Source organism: Amphichorda felina (genome assembly GCF_050947745.1).
Source record: "Amphichorda felina strain 45539 chromosome Unknown scaffold_8, whole genome shotgun sequence".
Classification (NCBI taxonomy): Eukaryota; Fungi; Ascomycota; class Sordariomycetes; order Hypocreales; family Bionectriaceae; genus Amphichorda; species Amphichorda felina.
Genome location: NW_028145042.1, coordinates 1,918,564 through 1,938,972, shown reverse-complemented (window position 1 = coordinate 1,938,972; position 20,409 = coordinate 1,918,564). Strand labels below are relative to the sequence as shown.

General features: G+C 55.3%; 4 protein-coding genes across 4 annotated transcripts; all 4 read right to left on the bottom strand.

Annotated features, from left to right (window-relative positions):
• Positions 1-1,754: 1,754 nt before the first annotated feature.
• On the bottom strand, positions 1,755-3,174 carry LAG1 (TLC domain-containing protein; the record flags this gene model as incomplete). Its single annotated transcript, XM_083197629.1, has 2 exons — positions 1,755-2,885; positions 2,986-3,174. The coding sequence occupies 2 exons, from the start codon at positions 3,172-3,174 to the stop codon at positions 1,755-1,757; spliced, it is 1,320 nt and encodes a 439-aa protein (XP_083047097.1).
• A 1,593-nt stretch (positions 3,175-4,767) lies between these two features.
• On the bottom strand, positions 4,768-7,029 carry RIM21 (PalH/RIM21-domain-containing protein; the record flags this gene model as incomplete). The annotated part of the gene is made up of 1 exon (XM_083197628.1): positions 4,768-7,029. One exon carries the CDS (start codon positions 7,027-7,029, stop codon positions 4,768-4,770), a length of 2,262 nt encoding a protein of 753 aa, XP_083047096.1.
• A 1,842-nt stretch (positions 7,030-8,871) lies between these two features.
• Positions 8,872-11,145, bottom strand: EDC3 (YjeF-related protein N-terminus-domain-containing protein; the record flags this gene model as incomplete). The annotated part of the gene is made up of 3 exons (XM_083197627.1): positions 8,872-9,822; positions 9,881-10,962; positions 11,028-11,145. 3 exons carry the CDS (start codon positions 11,143-11,145, stop codon positions 8,872-8,874), a joined length of 2,151 nt encoding a protein of 716 aa, XP_083047095.1.
• A 5,178-nt stretch (positions 11,146-16,323) lies between these two features.
• ACO1O0_008262 (uncharacterized protein) lies at positions 16,324-18,271 on the bottom strand (the record flags this gene model as incomplete). Its single annotated transcript, XM_083197626.1, has 3 exons — positions 16,324-16,923; positions 16,978-17,233; positions 17,259-18,271. The coding sequence occupies 3 exons, from the start codon at positions 18,269-18,271 to the stop codon at positions 16,324-16,326; spliced, it is 1,869 nt and encodes a 622-aa protein (XP_083047094.1).
• Positions 18,272-20,409: the final 2,138 nt, after the last annotated feature.

Below are 20,409 nucleotides of genomic sequence, written 5' to 3'. Positions count from 1 at the left end.
AACTAGGGGCGTCACAAGACAGGAGGCGGCATTTCTTCACCCTCATTTTCGAGGCACGGGATCGCTTTGACGTCCCCACTTTCCTTCTTGCATCTTGTTTCATGAAGCAATCAGCACAATCGACGTAAACGGACTTCACAAATGGGCCCGGAAAGGAGGCTGCATTGAATCGGCGTTGGGGATTTCCGGTTGCTTTTCTCTATCACGACGACAGCACCCGATGACTACTCAACTTAATACTTGTCTATTATTGGATCGAGCGTACTTGGCAAGCCACAAAGCTTAGCCTCCTTCTGCAGCGGACTCAGATTTGGCTTCTGGACTCGGATGTTGTCCCTAGGGCTCTTCCATATTCGGCCAACTGGATCAGGGACAGCGATCAGCGGATGCGTTCTGACTTTATTCTTCGTCTCCTTCTTCTTTTTTTCCGACCTCCTTTAATTGCACTTCAGAGCCCGGCTCGTAATGTTTATGAATTTGTCTGTCTTTTGGGGGTCACGTCTGGGCATTGGTTCGGAGGGAATACCAATCCAAAGAGGAAAACGAGCGGCAACGTGGGGAGTTACAAAAAGAAGAAGGCCTATCCATTTCTTTTCATTACTTTTTCATGGACCTTCGGGGGCCCTAGAAAAAAAAACTAGAAGTAATTCACACGGTTGGAGACCTTCGAGTCACAAAAGGGAGGCCATCGCGGAGTTTAGCGGATACCAGTTGTTTCTTTTTTCTATTTCAGGGAGCCTGGAATTTCCATAATCAGGGGAAGATGAAAATGGGGGACGGCGATGCATGCGTTTTTTTTTAGTTCATTGCGAGCGAGGTTGAGGGTTCTACCATCGGGGTAGATAGACGTCAAGATCGATTTGAAATTTCGACGGGTTATACCTAGATCCTAACATGCGTGAATGGGAACCCACCCATGGTCTATGGTCTGTCTCTCTACTTAATGCAAACCATGCTACCATAAAGGATCATCCGAGGTTCCGTGGTGGTTTAACGGATGGTTCATTAGAAGTTGATGTACACTAAAACTACACTGCTCGTTCGTGTGGTTCGAACCCTGCAGAGCCACATGATGTTCTGCTCGAAAGAAGTAAAAGGTTGGGGGGAGGGGGGGGGGAAGTGGGAAAATGAAGTACCTAGGAGGAGAGATATTAGGTAGATAACAATATTAGGTAAAGGTAAGGTAGGTCTGCAGTTTGCAGTTTATAGCCAGCCGGCCGCTTTCTTCTGTCTCTCCTCCTTGCGTTCTCCCTCGATGTTCCTCTCCCCTAGGTGAAGTTCAGGTAGTGGTGGTGTATTGCAGATATTATCCAAGGTTTAAGTACGTATAGGTCGGGTACGATGTTGTTTCTGTCGTCTCCCTGTTCTTTGGCGTATGTGCGTTTCCTCCCGCATTATTGAACCCGAGAAAAGCCCCCGTCCAAAGTGTGCGAGCGAGTGTATAAAAATTGGGTAGGGTCGTCTCTCATCATTCGCCGTTTTGCTCTCCCTCTCCTGATGCTGAATTCTCTCTCCTTGTTTTTGTTTGATTTTCGATTTCATATTTCTTTGGAACTGGCTTGCCGCCAAATTGAAGGTGTGTAATTAATGCTCCGTTCAAGTCGTGATTGGATCCTGCCATTCCCCGTTTTGTACACATGCTGCTTTGTATGTTCACATTTGAGTTGTTTGTACAGCCACCGGCGTCTTCCTCGGTGACTCCTGCTTCACGAGCTCAGAGTGAAGGAGGAGATGGAAACGAAAGAGACACCAAATTACCTCTTGGTGCCATTGCTGACGGAGTGGCCGTTGGCCTGCTTCTCATCTACCTCCTCGACCTCGTCCTCATCATCGGAGCGGTCGTCTTTGGCAACATTGTGGGCCAGGACACGGTAGGCGATGCGGAGGATGTAGAAGAGCCAGAAGAGGTTCAGGGCTTGGAGAGAGATGAGGAGCGAAGCGGTGATGGCCTGGCTGAGGGGGCACTTGTACTGCTGGGTCTCCCAGTTGAGCTCGTAGGGGCCGACGGTGGTGAACTCGGTGAAAAGAGACCAGATGATCTTGAGGTTGATGAAATGGCGGAGATAGACCCAGACCGCTATGAAGAGGGCGTAGAAGGGCACGGTGATGGGGTGATTGAGGTAGTTGAGGGTCTTGGAGGTGGCGAGGAAGAAGTCGCTGATGTCGTGGGTGGTGTAGACGGCGATGCCAATGTAGGTGAAGTGGAAGCGGTAGCTGAGGCCGATGAGAGCGAGGGAGACGATGTGATGGCCAACGAGCTCCTTGAAGTCCTTGCGGGGCTTCTCCATACCGAGGATGAGGACAATGGCCTGCTGGGCCCAGTAGGCGGCTTGGAAGAGGTAGTAGAACTTGAGGAGGCCATTCTGGGTGCGATGGGGGAAGTCCTCATACATGCCGCGGGTGTTGAAGTACCAGACGGGGCTCTTGCTCATGACGTACATGCCGAGGGGCCCGAGGATGGAGAAGTAGACGGCCGTGTAGCCCTGCTCCATGAAGCGGGCCTGCTTGCTCTTACCGAGGCCGGCACGACGGGCAATAGGGCGGAGCATCTCCTGCATGACGAACTCGCGGGTGAAGGAGAGGACGATGGTGTAGAAGGAGACGAAGGCCATATCCCATGGGCCCTTGCCGTACTGGACGTGGCCATTGGCATCGAGCTGGTCGGGGAGCTTGTAGGAGAGGAAGATGAAGCGGCGGACCGGGTTGGAGGGGGTGGGATTGACTGCGTAGGCGGCGAGGACGAGGGCGGCGATGATGGCAGGTAGGACGAAGGTGTGCTTGATCATGGTCTGGCGGGCGCGGGCGAAGAAGCCAGCACGGCGACGGCGGGAGGGACGCTTCTTGGAGCCGGCGACGGCGGCATATGAGGGGGCTTCGGACTGCTTCTGGTGGGCGGGACAAAGTGTCAGCAATCATGATGGATGCAGGGGGAGGAAGGGGAGGAGTAGAAGAAGAAGAAGAAGAAGAAGAAGAAGAGAGACGCACCTGTTGGTCCTCGGAGGCATTCAGGCTGGCCATGCTAGAAGCCAAGGCCGGGGCGCCCGTATCACCGGCGCGGATGTCGGCGGTGCCTAGGGCGCTGCTCTTCCTGGGGCGGCGCTTGTGGGTGTTGCTGGCGTCACCATTGTGCAATTGGTCCGCCGACGTGTTGAGGAGCGGGAATGGCTCAGACATGATGGGCGAGCGTCCCGTGCTGCGGCTGCGTCTGCGTCTGCCGGCCTGGCTCGTCGGTGGTGCTGAGGCACAGGGCAAGGTGAGAGCTGAAGAGTCGAGAGCTGCGAGATGCCGTGATCGGGTCGCAACCGAATGATTTTCGTACGTGCGCGCAGCGTGGTCGACAGTCTTGGGATCACGGCGATGCCAAAGTACCGAGACACCAAACTTTCCTTAGCGCGGGTGATGGTGCCAGGGGAAGAGAGATCGTCGACAGTTGTTGAAGGAGTGACAGAGGTAGGGGAGGGTCAGATGCGGCAAGGTGTCCTTGGGCGCCTTTGTCTCCCGGTCAGACTAAAAAGGGGGGATAACAAAAAGTCGATGCCGTATATGCCGTATATAAACTGGACAACACACGTTGTGTGACCACGATGTTGATGGGGGGAATGTCGATGGTGGGAGCAGAGGCGTTGTGTGCGACGGCGACGACGTCACGAGGCGGCGCTTCCAACGGGGCCGAGTTGAACTCAATTGGCCACACAATGACAAGCAGTGGCAGCCTCGGGGAAAGGGCACTCGCAGGCACTCTCAGGCACTCGCAACTCTCAACACTCGGTCGCAGTGGTCGTGGGCTGTCGTGGGTTGTCGTGTTGCGCTGGTCGTGGTGGATGTTCGGAAGGAGAGACACGCTGGTGGGAAATTCAGGAGAAAGGGGGGAGAAATGGCCCATCTGCCGTCGCTGAATGAAGGACCGAGGGCCACTGTCCAGAAGCTGCCACGACAAATTTGCTGCCCCAATGTAGTACCCAATGGGCCCCAGGCGATGATCAGCTCTCACCCGAGATGCGCCAAGACGCCCCCAAACAGGCACCCTCAGAGGCTCAGAGGCCCACAGTCCGTCCAGATCCCTCGGCTTCTTACGCTCTTCCCCCCCCACTGGGCCACTATGGGTAGCCTATAGACCACCACTGCACCACTGGCCGCCCCAAGATTTTAATCATCTATCCGCAGATTCCCATCCTCCCGTCCTTTGGTTGGGCCTCAACATAACCAACCTCCATATTGCGCTGCCAATCATGGTTAATGCTGATACGCAACATAAGCAATACACGCAGCACTGCAGCCACTCGCGCTGCCTGCTCAATCACGGTGAGAATGTTAATGTTGAAGGACGGGAGGCTGTACCAGTGCGGGTGTGAAGATGTGTCCTTGTTCTATTATTGCCTCCGTAGGTACTCCAACTCGCCCGTGGCTGGCCGGTCGCTCACCCAATTTGGCCTTTTCCATTGGGCTGAGCTTCGAACTGTGAGACCAAGTATCCAACAAGTCAATGTAATAATGCCAATGCCCATAAGCCGCCCCTGGGGCACAGAGAAGCCCCCATCCCAAACGCCCAACTACCCCGTGTAAATGTTTCCCTCCCATATACCTTGTACACCGCCGATAAATGACGCGGATGACAGTTCTAGACAGCCGCCCACGTCTCGCAAGCTCAAATATATATACACAGGTCATCCTATATCAACGGGTATCTCAAAAGTCCAGTAACCCAACGCCACGGCTTTCTCATCACAGCAAAAAAGAAAAGGCACTCAGTACAGCCCCTGGATCCTCTTATTGCCGCCTGGATGGGCCTGAAGGTGCCGCCGACCCATCCTCGAATCCTCGTTGATCTTGATCCACCGACGAGGATGCCTCGCTCATCGAATCGCCGACATATGAGTAGTCGTCGTCATCGTACATGAGTCGGGGCTGAACTCCGGGCCACAACGGTGGATTATCCTGAGGCAGGCCATCCCCTCCATGTGACGTCGTGGAAAGGGCGCTTCGACTAGTGTCAAGGCGTGCCAGCTCGACCGACATCTCCCTAGAAGTGCTCCCGTTGCTTGCCCTGTGGGGACCTTCGCCACCCTCACGCAGTTCCTCCTCTTCGAGCACTTGCTGCAGGGCTGCACCTCTGCGCGCCGGCGCTGGGATCACCATGACGGGTAGATTCTCCGTATCTGTTGTTGGGCGCATCCTCTCACGTATCCTTTCCGCTTGGTTGGCCGCAAACTCCTCCAACCTGGAGCGAACCGCCCAGCGACTTCCTGACGTCCGTGTTCTGGCGGGAGAGAAGGAATGCTGTTGCTGTGACTGCCTGTCCACCTCGACCGAAGACTCTTCATTTCCACGAGCAGGCGTCATTGTGCGCCAGCCGGTCTGACTTGCCGAGCTGTTCGGGTCGAGGTCAGTCGACCTCCTTCGAGCGGGCATCAATACCTGTCCGTTCTGGGCCATAGACCCAGGCCCTAGGTTGGACGAAGCAGCGTCGTCATTGGTGTGGTAGCTTCGCGGCAGACTGTTCTGCCGTGACAATTCGATGGTGCTTGCCTGAGCCAATGGGTCTGGAGTTCGCGTTGTGGCATCCGAACCCGGGTGGTACCTCACAGCATAGACTGTGCTGGCGGCGCTGGCTGTATCCGTGCGGCTCACCGGGGTGGCAATAGGCGCAGGGCGATTCGGCCAGAGCTGGGGGTGAAGAATACTGCCCACCGTCGTCCGTGGTTGCTGCTGACTGTTGTCTTCGCGTGCATCTTGGCCCAAGTGATGGCCGGTGTTGGTCAATATGCCAGGCCATGCTGTGCTGGTGGGCGCGGCCGGCGGCCCCCCTTCGCCCCTGTTACCCCCATCACCCCTAAGACCGCCTCTGCGGTTCTTCCGCTGCCTAAACCAGGGGAACTCCGAGGCGTTGATCTCGAGCGTGTCGTCGCCGTCAAACACCTCCCGTCCCAGGATCCCGTCCTTCTTCTCCTCGCGTTCCAAGGCCTCGATGCGTTCTACCCATTCCCACACAACAACACTGGCCGCAGCGGCGCCAACCCAACGCACATAGTCGCCCCATCCGGTAAAATCGGGCTTCGAGATGTCGAGGATGAAGAACACAACTGGGATCACCACCGAAGTTACGCCCATCATGGCCACGAGGCAGATGTTCTTCATAAGGGGATGGTAGAAGGCGTAGCGCTTCTTCATCAGGGCGTAATAGATGACCCAAGCGGCATACAGTATGCCTAGTGAGAGCTGGAACAAGTAGCTCAAAGCTGGCACGGGGTGCACAAAGCTGTTTGGCGGACTGGGCCCGGACACACCATCTTCCGAGTACTGGAAGCTGTTAAGGGCGCTGAAGATGAGATCCAGCGTGATCAATGCAAAAGCAGCCCACTTGATTATAATCTTCTCCCGCTGGCGGGGAAACAGTCGTATCAACGTCTGCGCCTGGGCTAGCCAGAGAAACGTGTCCGAAACGAGGCGGATGACCTTGAGCTCAGTGCTGCCCATGACCTCAAGCTGCATCAGCCGTGCATTCTGAATCCCCCACTTGTAATGCTCCTGAGCAACTCGAAAGGTATCGGCTGTGGCCACCGTGAGGGAAATAGCGACGGTCAACGCTGCCACCTTTTGCAGCCATGGTCGGCCGCCTATGCTGACGCCGCCAGACGAGGTGTTGGTAAAGCCTCGCCGTCCCAGGTAGACAATCCCACCATCCAGGAACGACCGTGGTCTTACGAACAGCATTATGACTAGCATATAGGCGGTTACCGTGGTAGCAGCCAGGGCATAGCACATGGGGAACTGCGTCGCATAAAAGGGGTCGCGAAAGTCGGAGAACTTGTGGTCTTCGTCGTCGGCTGCAGTGAGACTTGACTCGTCAACAGCAGTTTCGACGTCGGGAGCGGCTCGCGGCACTATGGTCGGGCATGGTGCTTGGTAAATGGCCTCGTGGGCCAGTGTGATGGGCTCGATACCGGCGCCGAACTGCAGGATAGCGTTTGCCGGCAAGACGGTTGTCGCGCACAAGGTCGGCAACGCCGCGAGTGCGGTGCTTGTAGCCATGAGTACAGCCGGCCTGTGGCGATGGCGCGCCGGGGGGGGGGAAGGCCAGCCGCTGGGAGCGACGATCGGACTGGAGATTCTCGTGTTATGGAACGGTCTCCATGGAGAAGGAGTGGTATCGGAGGCGCGATGGCGCGGGATTTGGATTTCGGTCGTGTCGCTACGTCCCTAGGCGTGGTCAGGGGGTTGAAGGGTTTCGGGTAACGCGCATCGGCTAGGATCGTCGCGTGCGATGAGGGTGTGTCGATAGACGTGGACCGTAGTGTTTCTGAATGAAGACGATTGACGAAATGACGCAGGGCCACTTATCGAATCTCCCGGGAGCTGATGATGAGGCGAAAGGTCCGTGGAACGTGGCGACGTGTGTCTGCGGAGACCAGGTGCACGGGAGTCCGGAGGCGAGTTGGAAATGGTCTGGGCGCCGAGACGGCGAGTCTTGGCTTCTGCGAACTTGGCAGGCTTCCAGAAGGAGTAAGAGCCAGGGGTACGAGTCACTCGCCAACAGAGCGTAGGTAGCTCATTGAACTGGCCCCCAAAACCGCACTCTCGACGCAAGACGATGACAGTGAGGCTATCGTGGTTTTTTATGGGAGCGTAGGGTGCGCGTTTGGGAAGGAAGGAAGAAGGCGAAGATCCCTGGGGAAATCGGGGACAGGGAGGGGGGGCCGCTGGGATTATCACCAAAGGGGCAAGTCCCCGTCCAAGGGTCTTTCCATTAATCACCATTTTCCGCAATGCAGGAGACCGCACTGTGCACAACTTCAGCAACATGCGTGCTGGATGAAAAGCCCTGTATTGGGAGCACGTGGTGGGATCGCTGTGTCCATCTACGAGGAGGATAAAGGAGAATTCTTCACCCGTTCACTTAAATGGCAGCCAATCTTACCGGCCGTCGGGGAGTTCTTATTGATCACTGTGCCCTTCGCACGGTGCTACCATATGGCGCGGGGGGCCAGCTGAAGTGCCCATCTACCTAATAATGGCAACTGATATTGTTGCCAAAGCGTCCGTCGCTGGTTCAAGTCGAAGCCCCGCTTCTACGAGAATCTAGACGCAGTCATCTTTACCGTCAGGTGCACAACCAGGGTATCCTCACAAAAGGTCTTGCAGGATAATAAATAGTGACTCTGGTAAGTGATTCGTGTCAAAAGAACCATTCGGCTGTTACTACTGATGCAACCTCGCACTGTAAGCTCCCCATGCGCCTACTAGTTAGAGTGCATGTCGGTCAGCAACATCTGTACCTATAATCACGCGACATGAGGTGCACTGAAGTGATGAGAGTTCCCCTTAATTCCTTAGCAGTACTTACAAACATCATCAGCTGCACCATGCATGACATCTCACCGCCTTACCGGGCCTTCACCGAGAGCCCGCCAAGACCGGATCGGAGGCCTGACTCGCTGAGGCGATAGATCGTGAGTCTTGGCAAAGCTTAAACGGTCCGATTCTTGGCACCCTTAACGGTTTGTCTCATCAGCACAGCAAAGTGAGTATCAATCCTCATGGAAATGTTTCTATAGCCTTTACTCAGGTTATCGGAACGTATATCCCATCTTCGCAGCCAAATCGCCCAGCATTTGTCGTCGAGAAAACCCTCCGTAACTAATTTTCGATCTAGAATCGTACACTCTTTCATAGCCTCATACCATATCTTGAGCAAACAAGAAACAAAACAGAACCCCTTGCAATGCTAGAACACAATTGTACTAACCCCCTAAACCCGCTTGAAGCAAATGAAGAAAAGAAAAAAAGGAAAAGAAACAAGGCTTTTCCGCCACCCTCTGGAAATCTGCTTCTCGAAGTTTACCCTCGAAGCATACCCTTCCCGTCTTTAGACGCTCACTGTTCTCCTGATCCGGACCCCTGCGTCCGGTACTGCATCTCGAGCACCCAGCTCCCGTCGAAATCGATACCTCGGCGGATCTTAGTTCCGGCCTTCTTCCATACAGCACTGCCCAGTCCCATGTCGGCGATAAACAGCCGCCAATCGTCCTCGTGGCCTGCGTATCCCAGTGGCTCTGGCTCATCGTCCTGGGGCGGTGTCACGGCCTCAAGAAGCCCACGTTTCGGCGCCCCAATGGACACCACGTACCTTGGCTTGAGAAAAAGGGGCCCTCCATCTATGATAGAAATTTTGCCAGATGTTGGGTCAATGCCTGACGGCACATCGATGGCCAGGACAAAAGCCTCGTTCCGGTTCGCCCACTCCATCAGCTCATATACGGTCGCTTGGTCACCAACCCGCAGCTCCTCAAACGAGATGGTAAGCCCTAACATGGCATCGATGATGAGTGAGATCGGCACCCGGGCACCGGACGCAGCATTCTTCCGCAGACACTCGAAGAACTCATTCTTGCTCAGCACTTTGCCCCCGAAAGCCCTATAAAGCTCGATTTGCCGTCGTAGGTCCTCTAGAAGGTCGCGTTCCCGCTCGATCCCAACCATGCATATCAGGACATCAATATCTCGGTTACGTAGATGCCGCGCTGCTGCAAGCGCTCGAATGCCGGACTTGTTGTTGCCGGCCAAGATAACCGTTGTTGAGCTGTCCAGCAGGGCCTCGCCCGAGGAACTTGATGTGGCGAGGTCGAATCGGACCCTCATGGCAGGATCAGAGAGGGCCTTGAAGGCAACTTCTGCGATACCTCGCCCGGCGTTCTCGGCCATCAGATCCTCCGTGAAGCCGACCTCGTTAGCGGCAATATTCTCCAGGTTGAGCATCTGTAGCGTTGATATGGCCTCAACACGACGGTTTGAGGGGACAAGGTATAGACCAGGTTGATGTGCTTGCTGTAAAGATAGTAAGCCATGTGATCCGAAGTTGTCGCATTCGCAAGGGAGTACTCACGGCGGAGTTGACGCGGCTGGGCGGTTGACCCCCGACCATCGCTCCGCTGGCTTTGCGGGACTGGGATCGCTTTGATATGCCGTTCTTGCTGTCGGTTCTGCGCATGATCGTTGCATTCCTCGGCTCCCGGCCACTCAAAACCTCTGCATCGTGTAACCCGTCATCTGCCTCGCTGTTCCAGAAGTCCGCATTTTTCGTCCCCGTTGGGGTCACGTTAAGGACATTCTCCGTGTAATGCAGGTTCTTCCCGTTGTTGGTGCCAGGTTTCGGGAGGCGATTGTGAGCCACAAGTCGAGTTGCATCGTCAACCGAATCCTCCTTCCTCATCTGGTCGAAAATTGTCCGCTTGTCAAACTTGAGGAGGTTATTCTCGAAGTCAAAGTCACCCATCTCCTCTGTAACTTCAGCAGACTCCCAACCGTTGTCCTCCGCCCCCTTGCGCCCCCGTCCTTTTCGCTTCAGTGAGTTGAAAGGTTGAAAGGATGCAGTGCTCTGTAGCATTGGTGTCTGCCTCCATCCCTTTCCGCGACCACTTGAAGGAACGTTTCCGTCGGGAGAGCTGGCTAAATCAGTATCATGTTGTTGCTGCGACTGCGCCTGCTGTTGCTGCTGGTTTTGCTTTCCACGCCTATTTTGCCGTTTCCTCCTCTTCTTATGGGTCTTATCATCTTCTTTATCCATTTGCTTTATGTTCTCCTTCTGTAACTCTTCCCCAATGTGAAGGTCGTTGAGCGGTTCCACGGCATCCTCGATAGGGCTCAAAGGCCTGTTCGCCGCGCGGCCGCCGGGAATCACTCGCTGTACAGCAGATGTATCTCTTTCAGCCAGCACTTGCTCTACCATCGGTTCACTATGGAGCTCAGTCGCACCCGGTACTGCAGAGGCAGGCGGCCGGCCCAAACTTAGAATTGCGGGATCATTGAGCGGAGCCTGGGGCAGGCGGACGGGAGCCGGGGCAGGTTCCACGGTTTGAGGAGCTTGGTAGGTCGAGGGGATCTCCGGTTTTATCTGGCTGAGGTCGGCGATATTCGTGGCGTCGATTTTCATCTCCGGCACACATCCTTTGATGCCAGGGCTGAAGACTATAGCAAGGACATCAGCAACCGGAGGAGCATGGCAACAACGTGCCTCAAAAATAAGAACGCACCATTCGTCAATGTCAGGCTGCTCCCAGCCTCGACATCTCTCACAGTTCCATTGAGCTGGTATCCAACGGGCTCTCGCAGGGTCACCCGCATTTGCAGCCCGATGAATGGAGCAGCCATGGTGGAATGCCGCGCCGGCTAAGTATGCCAAATCCTTGTCGCAATATTGACCCTCGTCCAGAGGATGCCTGCGATCCTACAATCGTCCCGCCTCACGTATCCTCTTGTAAAGCACGTGGAGGGGAGGCTTGAGGTGCGTTGAGGCTTACGCACTTCCTCGCCAGGTAAACGCCACTCTGTTGTTGAAACGATTCCCCTCAGCCCGACAACTCATCCGCCAGCGGAGGTTCCGCCAGGCGGCTTCCCGTCGATGACAAAGTTCGGTCAGTCGGTCGGTCGAGGAGCACTGTCAAAGAGACCTGGGGTAAACCGCAGTCGAGGGGTGGTTGGAGAACCAGGATTCCAATACGCAAACGGTCGAGGAGCAAGGGGCGTCGGAGCACGTGCAGTCCTGCTCATCCGAGAGCGCAGAGCTAGAGAAATATCGTCGAGTCGTGATAGCGTACAGAGGAAGGTGAAGAAGAGGTCGAAAGTGTCAGGTCTGAGGCGTGGATCGTCGGATTTGTGACGGAACAGGCTCGCCGACGTCCCTTCCCTCGCTTTTTTTTACTAATACTAATGCGATAGGTCGCGGCAGGTGGATTCCACCTAGGCGTTGCTGCTTCCCTTCCAGTGCAACAGTCTTATCGATAACAACGACGGCCTACCAAACGCTCCCAAAAACAAAGAATTTAGAACGGATGCACGCGAGCCCATCAAGTATTGGGACAATATTGGTTCTTATAAGCCACAGATCCGAATAAATACCATGCTTATGACAACGATGACTTGTGTAACAAAGAGCTGAGGTCCCAGCCACAATATTCATTTGTGAGACAACACCCATCTCATCTCATCTAACCAATAATAATATGTGTGCCGTACAACGTGTCGCCCGTACTCGTAGTAGATGATGATACAGAAATTAACCAGCCGCTCTCTTATCTAGTATACGCCAAAACCCCGCCCAAGAGCATCCCCTCAATAACCCATTGACGCCATGGCCTCTTCGTCGGGAACCAAATCCACAACCTCTGTCGCTTTCGTCCGTGACACCTTGGCCCCCTTTCGGTCAGCTATAAAGTCCGATAGGGTTGTCGGTCTACCTTGGTGTGCGACTTCCGCAGTGTAAAGTTGCTGATAAAAAGTGCAAACCCTAGGGTGCGCCATGACCTTGCTCTTGTTAAAGTGCAGGACTTGAAGGCCGTGCTGGCTTGTCGCTCGACTTAGAGCAACATAAGCCTGGCCCTTCTCAAAGACTCGGCCAAGGTCTACCGTTACTCTCTCCAAAGTCTGGCCCTGAGCTTTGTGGATGGACAGAGCCCATGCCAGGATCAGGGGCAGCTGTGAACGCTTCGCCTGGACTTCTCCATTCGGGAGCTCCACCTGCCATTCCTCAGGCTGGCATAGGACGGTGCGGGCTGTGCCGTTCGTGGCGATGAATTGTACCACGGGATACTTTTGACCCTCCCCGTCCGAGTCAGCGCTGAATTCTTTCAGCTTTCTCCTTGCTTTGGCCATTGCGTCCTCCATACCGGCGTCGTAATCACTGCCAGTCTTCATCTCGAACCCTCGCTCGTCCGAGAAAGCAATAACCTTTCCAAGAGAACCATTGACCAGGGACTCATCCCAATTCTTGATAAGCATCACCTGGGCGCCTACCTTGAGGTCAAGCGACTTGGGTGCCATCATGTTTGATAGGAGCTTGTCACGAATCACAGGATCGCCAGAATCCAAGGACTCGAACCGCATTGGCTGTCCGGGCAAGGCTCTGAGCCGTGATGCATTGGATGAGTCCACCTGAGCTCGCGTGGGGTAAAGCTGGGCCATATCGACACCATCGTCGAACTTGAGAGGCCTTGAGAGCGCTTTGAATGCCCTTTCCGTCTCCGCACTGATCTGGCCAAGACGCATTTCGTTGAGCATCCTGGCGAATTCAGGATCTCGTTGACGGAACACCTCTGTGAGGCCAATCGTGTGGTCGATTGATGTGCTCCACGTCGATGCGTCGAATGCGAACTTGACATCTCGTTTGCCGGATTCAGGCACCGGGGGCAGCTGGAAAAAATCTCCCGTAATGATGAGTTGCATACCGCCCCACGGGCGGCCATTGTTACGAATCACTCTCCCAATATGTGAGAGCTTGTCAAACAGATCGCCATCGACCATGGAAACCTCATCAATGATCAGGCATTTGACTCTCAGCCAGCGATTCTTGGCCTTGGGATTCCGGCGAACCTTCTTGACCAGGGCGGAAGCATCTTCCTTGCCGAGCCCAATACCTGTTCGAGTGGTTAGCACGGATGAAGAGCCGGCGATTACAAAATCAAACGTACCAGAAAAGCTGTGGAGGGTGATTCCGCCAATGTTGCAAGCAGCCAGGCCGGTTGATGCCGTCACAGCCACGCGCTCCGGGTCGCGTGAATACTTCTTCTTCAATTCCTCAATGATTGCTCTCATCAAGACTGATTTTCCCGTCCCTGCAGGACCAGTGAAGAACACGCTCTTGTTTTGATTTACCACAAGATCAATGACATGTCGCTGCTCCTTGCTCAGAGAGAAGGGAACTTTAGTGGGGACATTTTCAGGAGCCTGTCCTCCCCCCTCTTTGATTTCCACGGCGGACTCCGGCTTCTGGGGCTGGCGTCCATTCTTAAGTTGACGCTTTTGCTCCTTGACCGCGCTGGGAGTGGGGTCCCAGTAGTCCTTTCTAGAGTTGTGCGCAGGTGTCTTCGCCACAGGCTGGGGGTCCTCTTGCTCTTCCTGTCCACGGATCCAGGGCAGAACACGCTTCTTTGGAGCGGGTGCATCGAAGGAGTCATTTTCTCCAGATGAGTGTCGTTTTAGGGAGGATTCTGTAGTGCCTGAGACACCGGATTCAGTCCGCTGCAGCTTCGGCGGATGCCAGTGAGAGGGCGAAGAAGACGACCAGTCCAAATTCTGTGAGGGAATCGAGGGAAAGGGCATGTTTTCCTTCACCTCAGATTCCATCTTCTTGGGCATGGGCGGGAGTGAGGTCGGCGCCTCGAAATCAAGATCTAGGTTCTCGTCGTCGCTAAAGTCGTCCTCGGCGAAGAATACCTCCTGCTTACTCTTCTCCGAGGGCCCTGAACCTGTGAGGTCGATAATCTCACCCGAATCGTGCCTAAAAGAGTCGGAGTTTCCGTATAGCGCGGCCAGTGATCTCTGGGTCGATCCCCGTGCACCCGGCCGATTCCAGGCTGATGACGATCGATCGCTGTTGCCGGTCCTCGCCGACGAGGCAGCAGGGTCAGCAAAGCCCGGCTTCTTGAACTGCTCACGGATATCGGAGTTGGCGCTCGGGCTGCTGGAGGGGAATAGTTGCTTGGCTAGGCCATTTCGCTGGGGCGGCGCGCTCGCCTCGTATTCCTTATTGGCCCTGGCAAACATGGTGTCTGTCGAAGCGGATGGAGATTGGAGATGGGCGGACGAGGAGTGGACATGAGCAAGTTGGGAGGCTGCCCGGAGGATGCTACGGCAGGTCGGCGAGGATCGAAGAGGAAGACTGGCAATACCAGTATTCATTAACGACAGACGGCGGATGAAAAGCAAACAATCGAAACGCCGGCTACCCCCTACCTTGACCAATGGAAATGGAAATGGCACCGAAATCCAAGGCGAGGCCACGAAATCGGTCGAGTGGGGGAAAGACCGTGGGTCGCAACGCGGGTCGTGGTTGCCAAATCAAAGGAGTGTGATGAGGACAAATGTTCTCGGCGTCAGCGGCCGACGAGACCGGTTTGGCTGGAGGTGTTTGAGCAGGCGATCCGAGCCGGTTTAAAAGCCTCGCCAGGTCGCATCGGTCTCGTCAACGTTGATTGCGACGGTCCTCGAAAAAGCTTAAAGTTGGCTGTGGAATGGGGAATGGCCAAGGAGGAGTGGAGGGGTTTGGAAATGGGAAGTCGCGTTCTCTAGCACTGTGACGCGCTGGCCCTGTGGCGCGTCTCTCAGCGCGAAACTCGAGGGCAGTCACCTGACTACCTACCTTCAACCACCTCACCACCTCAACCACAACTTCATGGCAAAACCTGGAGATTGATGTGGGAATGAAATTGTTGCAATCAATAACGACTGGGCGGCGCCCCTCTACGCGCCGATATGGACTAAAATACAGCTTATCCCAGGACCCAACCCATTTAATTCAATGCCTCATAAGGTCAACTATCAACCCTTGTTACTCAACTGACTGACAATTGCAGAGGAAAAGAAGAAACCCAAACGCGTCGCCCACCCATGCTTACCAATGCCTGTCAGTCTCATACGTCTCACGCCCTCGCCCAGGATTGTACGGACGGTCTTGTACCATCTCGGCCGGACGTCTCCTATTTCCCTGGTAGTCGTCCATATAATAGCCTTCCGGCCGGCCACGTGGTGACGGTCGCCGCTCGTCATAAGAATGGTGCAGACGGTCTCTTTGTTGATATTCGTCACCCCGTCGGCTACTAAAAACTTCGTCTCTAGAATATGCACGCTGATGACCGTGTCTTGAGAGATCATCCCCGACACGCATTTGGTCGAAAGGATCACTTAGGTGGTCCACGCCGTTGCCCAAGTGAGCCCTGCGCATGTCGTCTGGATTGACGCTCCGAAAGCCTTGGATAATACGAGGCGCCGTAGCATTCTTTGGGATTTCCTGAGTGCTTGGATCAAACTCCCTCCTCCACGCCTCGCCGCGCCTAGGGTTGACAGGCGGCGGCTCCACATAGCTTGTCCGGAGCGTTTGCGGTGTCCGTGTCGGCGGGACTACTATCTTAGGTATAGGTCCGGGTTTTGGATGATGCCGACGAGAGAACCCATGGTGCTCCGGGCGATTGTTTCGATCCCGGCTCCGGCTGCGGCTCCTGCTTCGGCTGGAGTTGCGGGTGCGATGTTTTCCACGATCATGATCGGAATTAACAGAAGACTCAGACATGGAAGATTCACCGTCGCTGTCCGACCAATCATCGTTGTCCGTCAGTGACTGGAGCGAACTGGGAGGCGATGTTGTGTAGACTTGCGGCTTTCCCTGTTTTTCGCCCGGCCTCTCGTGTTTTATCTGGTGTGGTTTCTGTCTAGTTTGTGGAGGAGGTGGCGGGGGAGGAGGCACAGGGTGTCCATTCTGCATCTTTGCTGGTTTCTGCTGAGTTTGCTGCATATTCTGTTGAACATGCGGATTCTGGGCGGCACTACTAGGCTGCGCTAAGTTATGCGGGCCTGATGGGGGAATACGGTTGTCCCGACGTCCTGAGGTATTTGGCCCCTGGTGAGTGATTGTGTGCGCAGACCCCGGGGGGGGTGGACGGCCCTGAGGCTGTTGCTCCTGAGGCTGTTGCCTCCGAGGTTGTTCCTGAGGCGGATGGCCCTGAGGCTGTTGCTCCTGAGGCTGTTGCCTCCGAGGTTGTTCCTGAGGCGGATGGCCTTGAGGTGGATAGCCCTGAGGCTGTTGCCCCTGAGGCTGTTGCCCCTGAGGTTGTTGCCCCTGAGGCTGTTGACCCTGAGGATGTTGGCCCTGGGGTAAATGGGCTTGAGATAGATGGGCTTGAGGCTGATGGCCTTGAGGTGGATAACCCTGAGGTTGTTGCCCCTGAGGCTGTTGACCCTGAGGCTGTTGACCCTGAGGATGTTGACCCTGAGGATGTTGGCCCTGGGGTAAATGGGCTTGAGATAGATGGGCTTGAGATAGATGGGCTTGAGGCTGTTGCCCCTGAGGCTGTTGGCCACGAGGATGTTGCCCCTGAGGCTGTTGCCCCTGCGGTTGTTGCTCCTGAGGTGGATAGCCCTGAGGCCGATGGCCCTGGGCTAGATGGGCCTGAGGCTGTTGGCCCTGAGGTGGATAGCCCTGGGGCTGATGACCCTGAGCCTGATGAGGATATGGCTGTTGGCCCTGAGGTGGGAAAGCATGGGGTGATTGTCCCTGAGACGGATATCCCCGAGGCAGATGGTCTTGCAGCTGGGGAGCATAGGATTGTTGCTCCTGAGACGGATACCCCTGAGGTGAATAACCCCGGGTTGGGTAGCCCTGAGGCAGGTACCCATGATGTGGATGAGCCTGAAGCGGCTGCTCCTGATGGTGGTACCCGTGGCTAGGATCTTGAAGTCCCAGCTGATGCTGACCATGGGCAGGGAACTCCAACGCTGCCATGTGCGTCGATGTGAGCCCCAGTGCCATCTCCGGGAAGTCCCCGTACTCTTCTTGGTCCCTCCACATCTCCAGGGCGTTTATTTCCGGTCTGGGGGCTCTCCTGAAGTACGCAGTCACCGTGGCTATCTCCTTTCTTCGCTTCTCTTTGGATCGGTGTGGCTCCTCATAGTACTTGCTCCTGTGTTTGCCTTTCCCCTTGCTCTTGTCTCTTTTTCTGTCCTTGCTTCTGCTCCTGTGCTTGCTCTTCTTGTGGCCCCCGCCATCGACATATAAAAGCGCTGGCGGGTCGTCGACCTTCCCGTACCGGAAATCGAACTGGGCGAGCACATGGTGATATCGCGGGTCAACCTCTGATTCTTCGAGGCTTCTCTGAGCATAGTCGAGCTGTCCCTGGAGCGCAAGTGACAAGTCTTGTTTCTTGTCCACGGCTCGGTAGGTTTCTTTGTCGAGACTTCGGACCTTGCGGGTTGCCTCCTGCTTGGAGATCTCGTCTGTCTTAAGGGTTGCTCGGTCCCACGTGGGTTGTAACGGATTCCCTTCATCGTCTTCCTCGTTGGACACGTCGGTTTTTGTCATGGTAACGAGAACGTAGGAGGAGAGACGGTCCCGGGCATCAGGTTCGGTGAAACACCTAGAGCGATTGTCGTGAACCTCGACCCTCTGCCGCTTCGGAAAGTCTGCTTGTGGACCATTGAAGTGGGGGCGTCGATGAGGAGATGTGTGGGAGAGTTCGCCTTGTCCACGGGGGACTCGCATCATCTGGCCTCGCGCCGACAGGGTCCGGTGCATCTCGATTTGGCCAAAGCTAGGTGATCTCGGAGACATAGGTCCCCAGGCTTGATTGTGAGCACGGGGCACTTGGCCAATCGGGGGAGGCGGTAGATGCGTCGGGGCGAATCGATCTTGGGATCCTTGGTGCCCGCCTACATTCCCGGGAAGGCCCTGCTGCTGCTCAGGAGGACCCTGGCCACCTCTCAGTTGGATGAAGCCGTGCTGCTGCGCCATGGTGGGCGGCTGGTTGGGTTTTCCTCTCGCCTTGAAAACGTAAGGCAGCGGGATGGGTCCACGTTTTTCGGTACTGCTCTAAGCTTGATCAGACTGAAGATTATTGTGCCAAGTATAATCAAGTGAGGTTGGAACACCTCACATCGTCGATATTTCTGACCAGAGAAAATTAGGAAATGGGGAAGAAAGAAGAAAGGCTGTTTCTGAAGTCCTATCAGCTCCTTATATTCTGGCAATTTGCTGTAACACAGCGGCTCTGAGAGGGAACACACTCTCTACCTCGTCAGGTTTTGGGATTTCTCCCTGACTCGTGGCCTGCTCCTTGAGGCCATGCTCGCAAAAGTTGAGGGTGTGTGGGCAGCTGCCTCGCAGGATACATGCGAGCCGGCCGATATCAACGACTGGGCGAATAATCTACTTGGACCACAACAACCGGGCGACGGGCCGTGTATAGTATCATCAGAGCTGCCTAGAATTCGGTGCGCGGCCCATGGCGAAGTCGACGTTAAGGCAACCTAGAGTCCCTAGGAGCGTGGAGATGCATATGCACCAGGCGCCGCCACGTAGTAGTGACAACGCCTCACTTCTGGGCAAACTCCCTGGGCGACACCTCCGGGAAACACGTTGCCATTTCAGGGTGAGACAGCAGGCTGGGACCGTTGGGCTGGGGAATCAGAGGCCGCCCAAGACCTCCAAGAGGCAGTGTCACCGAGTGTCCACGTGATGCAGCGTTCAATCGCCCCATCACTAGATATAATGAATGGCCATTCCCCCCAGTACGTCATGGTCCCGGGAACAAACGGTGAGCAAAATTACCTACCTAGATAACATCACTAATGAGTTGTCAAGACTTGGCGAGGTAACACATAGTTCATCAACCTCGGCCACTCCCTTGACCGGTCTAGTTCTCCTGACCAGCAGTCCTGCAAAGTCTTCCACCTATCTAGCAGCTCTGGACCATACGAAGGCATTGCCACTTAAAGTGCAAAGGCGTAAAACAGCCGTGGCATTAGCCTCCCTGCGCCCGCGACCTACCTTCAGGAAATGGCGGCCGTTACGCACCCATTGTGTGACCCGAAAGCGGGGGTTTCCTTCACAACGGCCACAAGGCTGCGATTCTCGGTGTGCTTTTACAGGCCATGAGAGAGCAGAATGAGGCTGCTGCCACATCTTTGCATACGCCGCTGACGCCCTGCTGGAGAGGTTGTACCAGGATTCTATAAGTCGTCGGGCGGAGTACCACGGAACGGGACGGGATCCCCACAGCCCGGGCGGAGCCTCGATGAGCCTCGGCGGCCTCACACCAGGCCGCCCGGGGCGGTGGATGAGTTGACGTGATAGGGTTCGCATACACAGGACATGGATGATGATCTGGATGTGGAGGGTCAGTTCAGGGCCTGGACCCCCGGATCGTCAATTGTCAACTCATTGCGAATCGGTTCGCAAACGAAGCATACGATCCCGATTGCTGGGCCATCCTTGGTACATGCTTACTCGATCAACGCCAAGGCCACATCGGAGATACCTGGGTAAGGTAGGTAGGTGTAGTACCCCAGCCAGTCGAGCATCCCCGGATCGAGATGCCCACATGGCTTGAACGGCCCTCCTCTCGAAACAAGACCACTTAAGTACTCTCCAGGAATTTCCTCCATTTCCCCTTTCGGTTGTCGCTCGGCCATAACAGCGGGAGCGGCTTGGCCTCCAAGACCCTGCTGATCAATCGCCATCCATCGCCCGTCAGCCGCAGCAGGCAGCAGCGAGCCTTCCCCACATCAGAACATCCTCCACCTTTGCCACCTCGCAAACAGTCAACTACACCCAGCAAGGGGTTATAGACCAAAATAATCTCGCGTCTTCCCAGCGGAGTAGCTTCAAGCATTACCTCTACCCTTCGTGTTCGATTGGTCTCCGCTTCCCTTCATCTTTTTTTTTCGCCCACTTTTGGTCATTCTCGCCAGTGTGGTCCCTGGTTCAACTCCCCCAGTCTCTCCATCCCCCCCCCCCCCCCCCCATTTTGCACGTCTTTTTTTTTTCTTATTCAAGCAATATATTGGTAAGCTTCTCCATGTCTTCTTGTGTCGTCAATTCATCTATAGACATCATTGCCCGGTAACGCTAAAAGCAAACCCCCAGTCTTA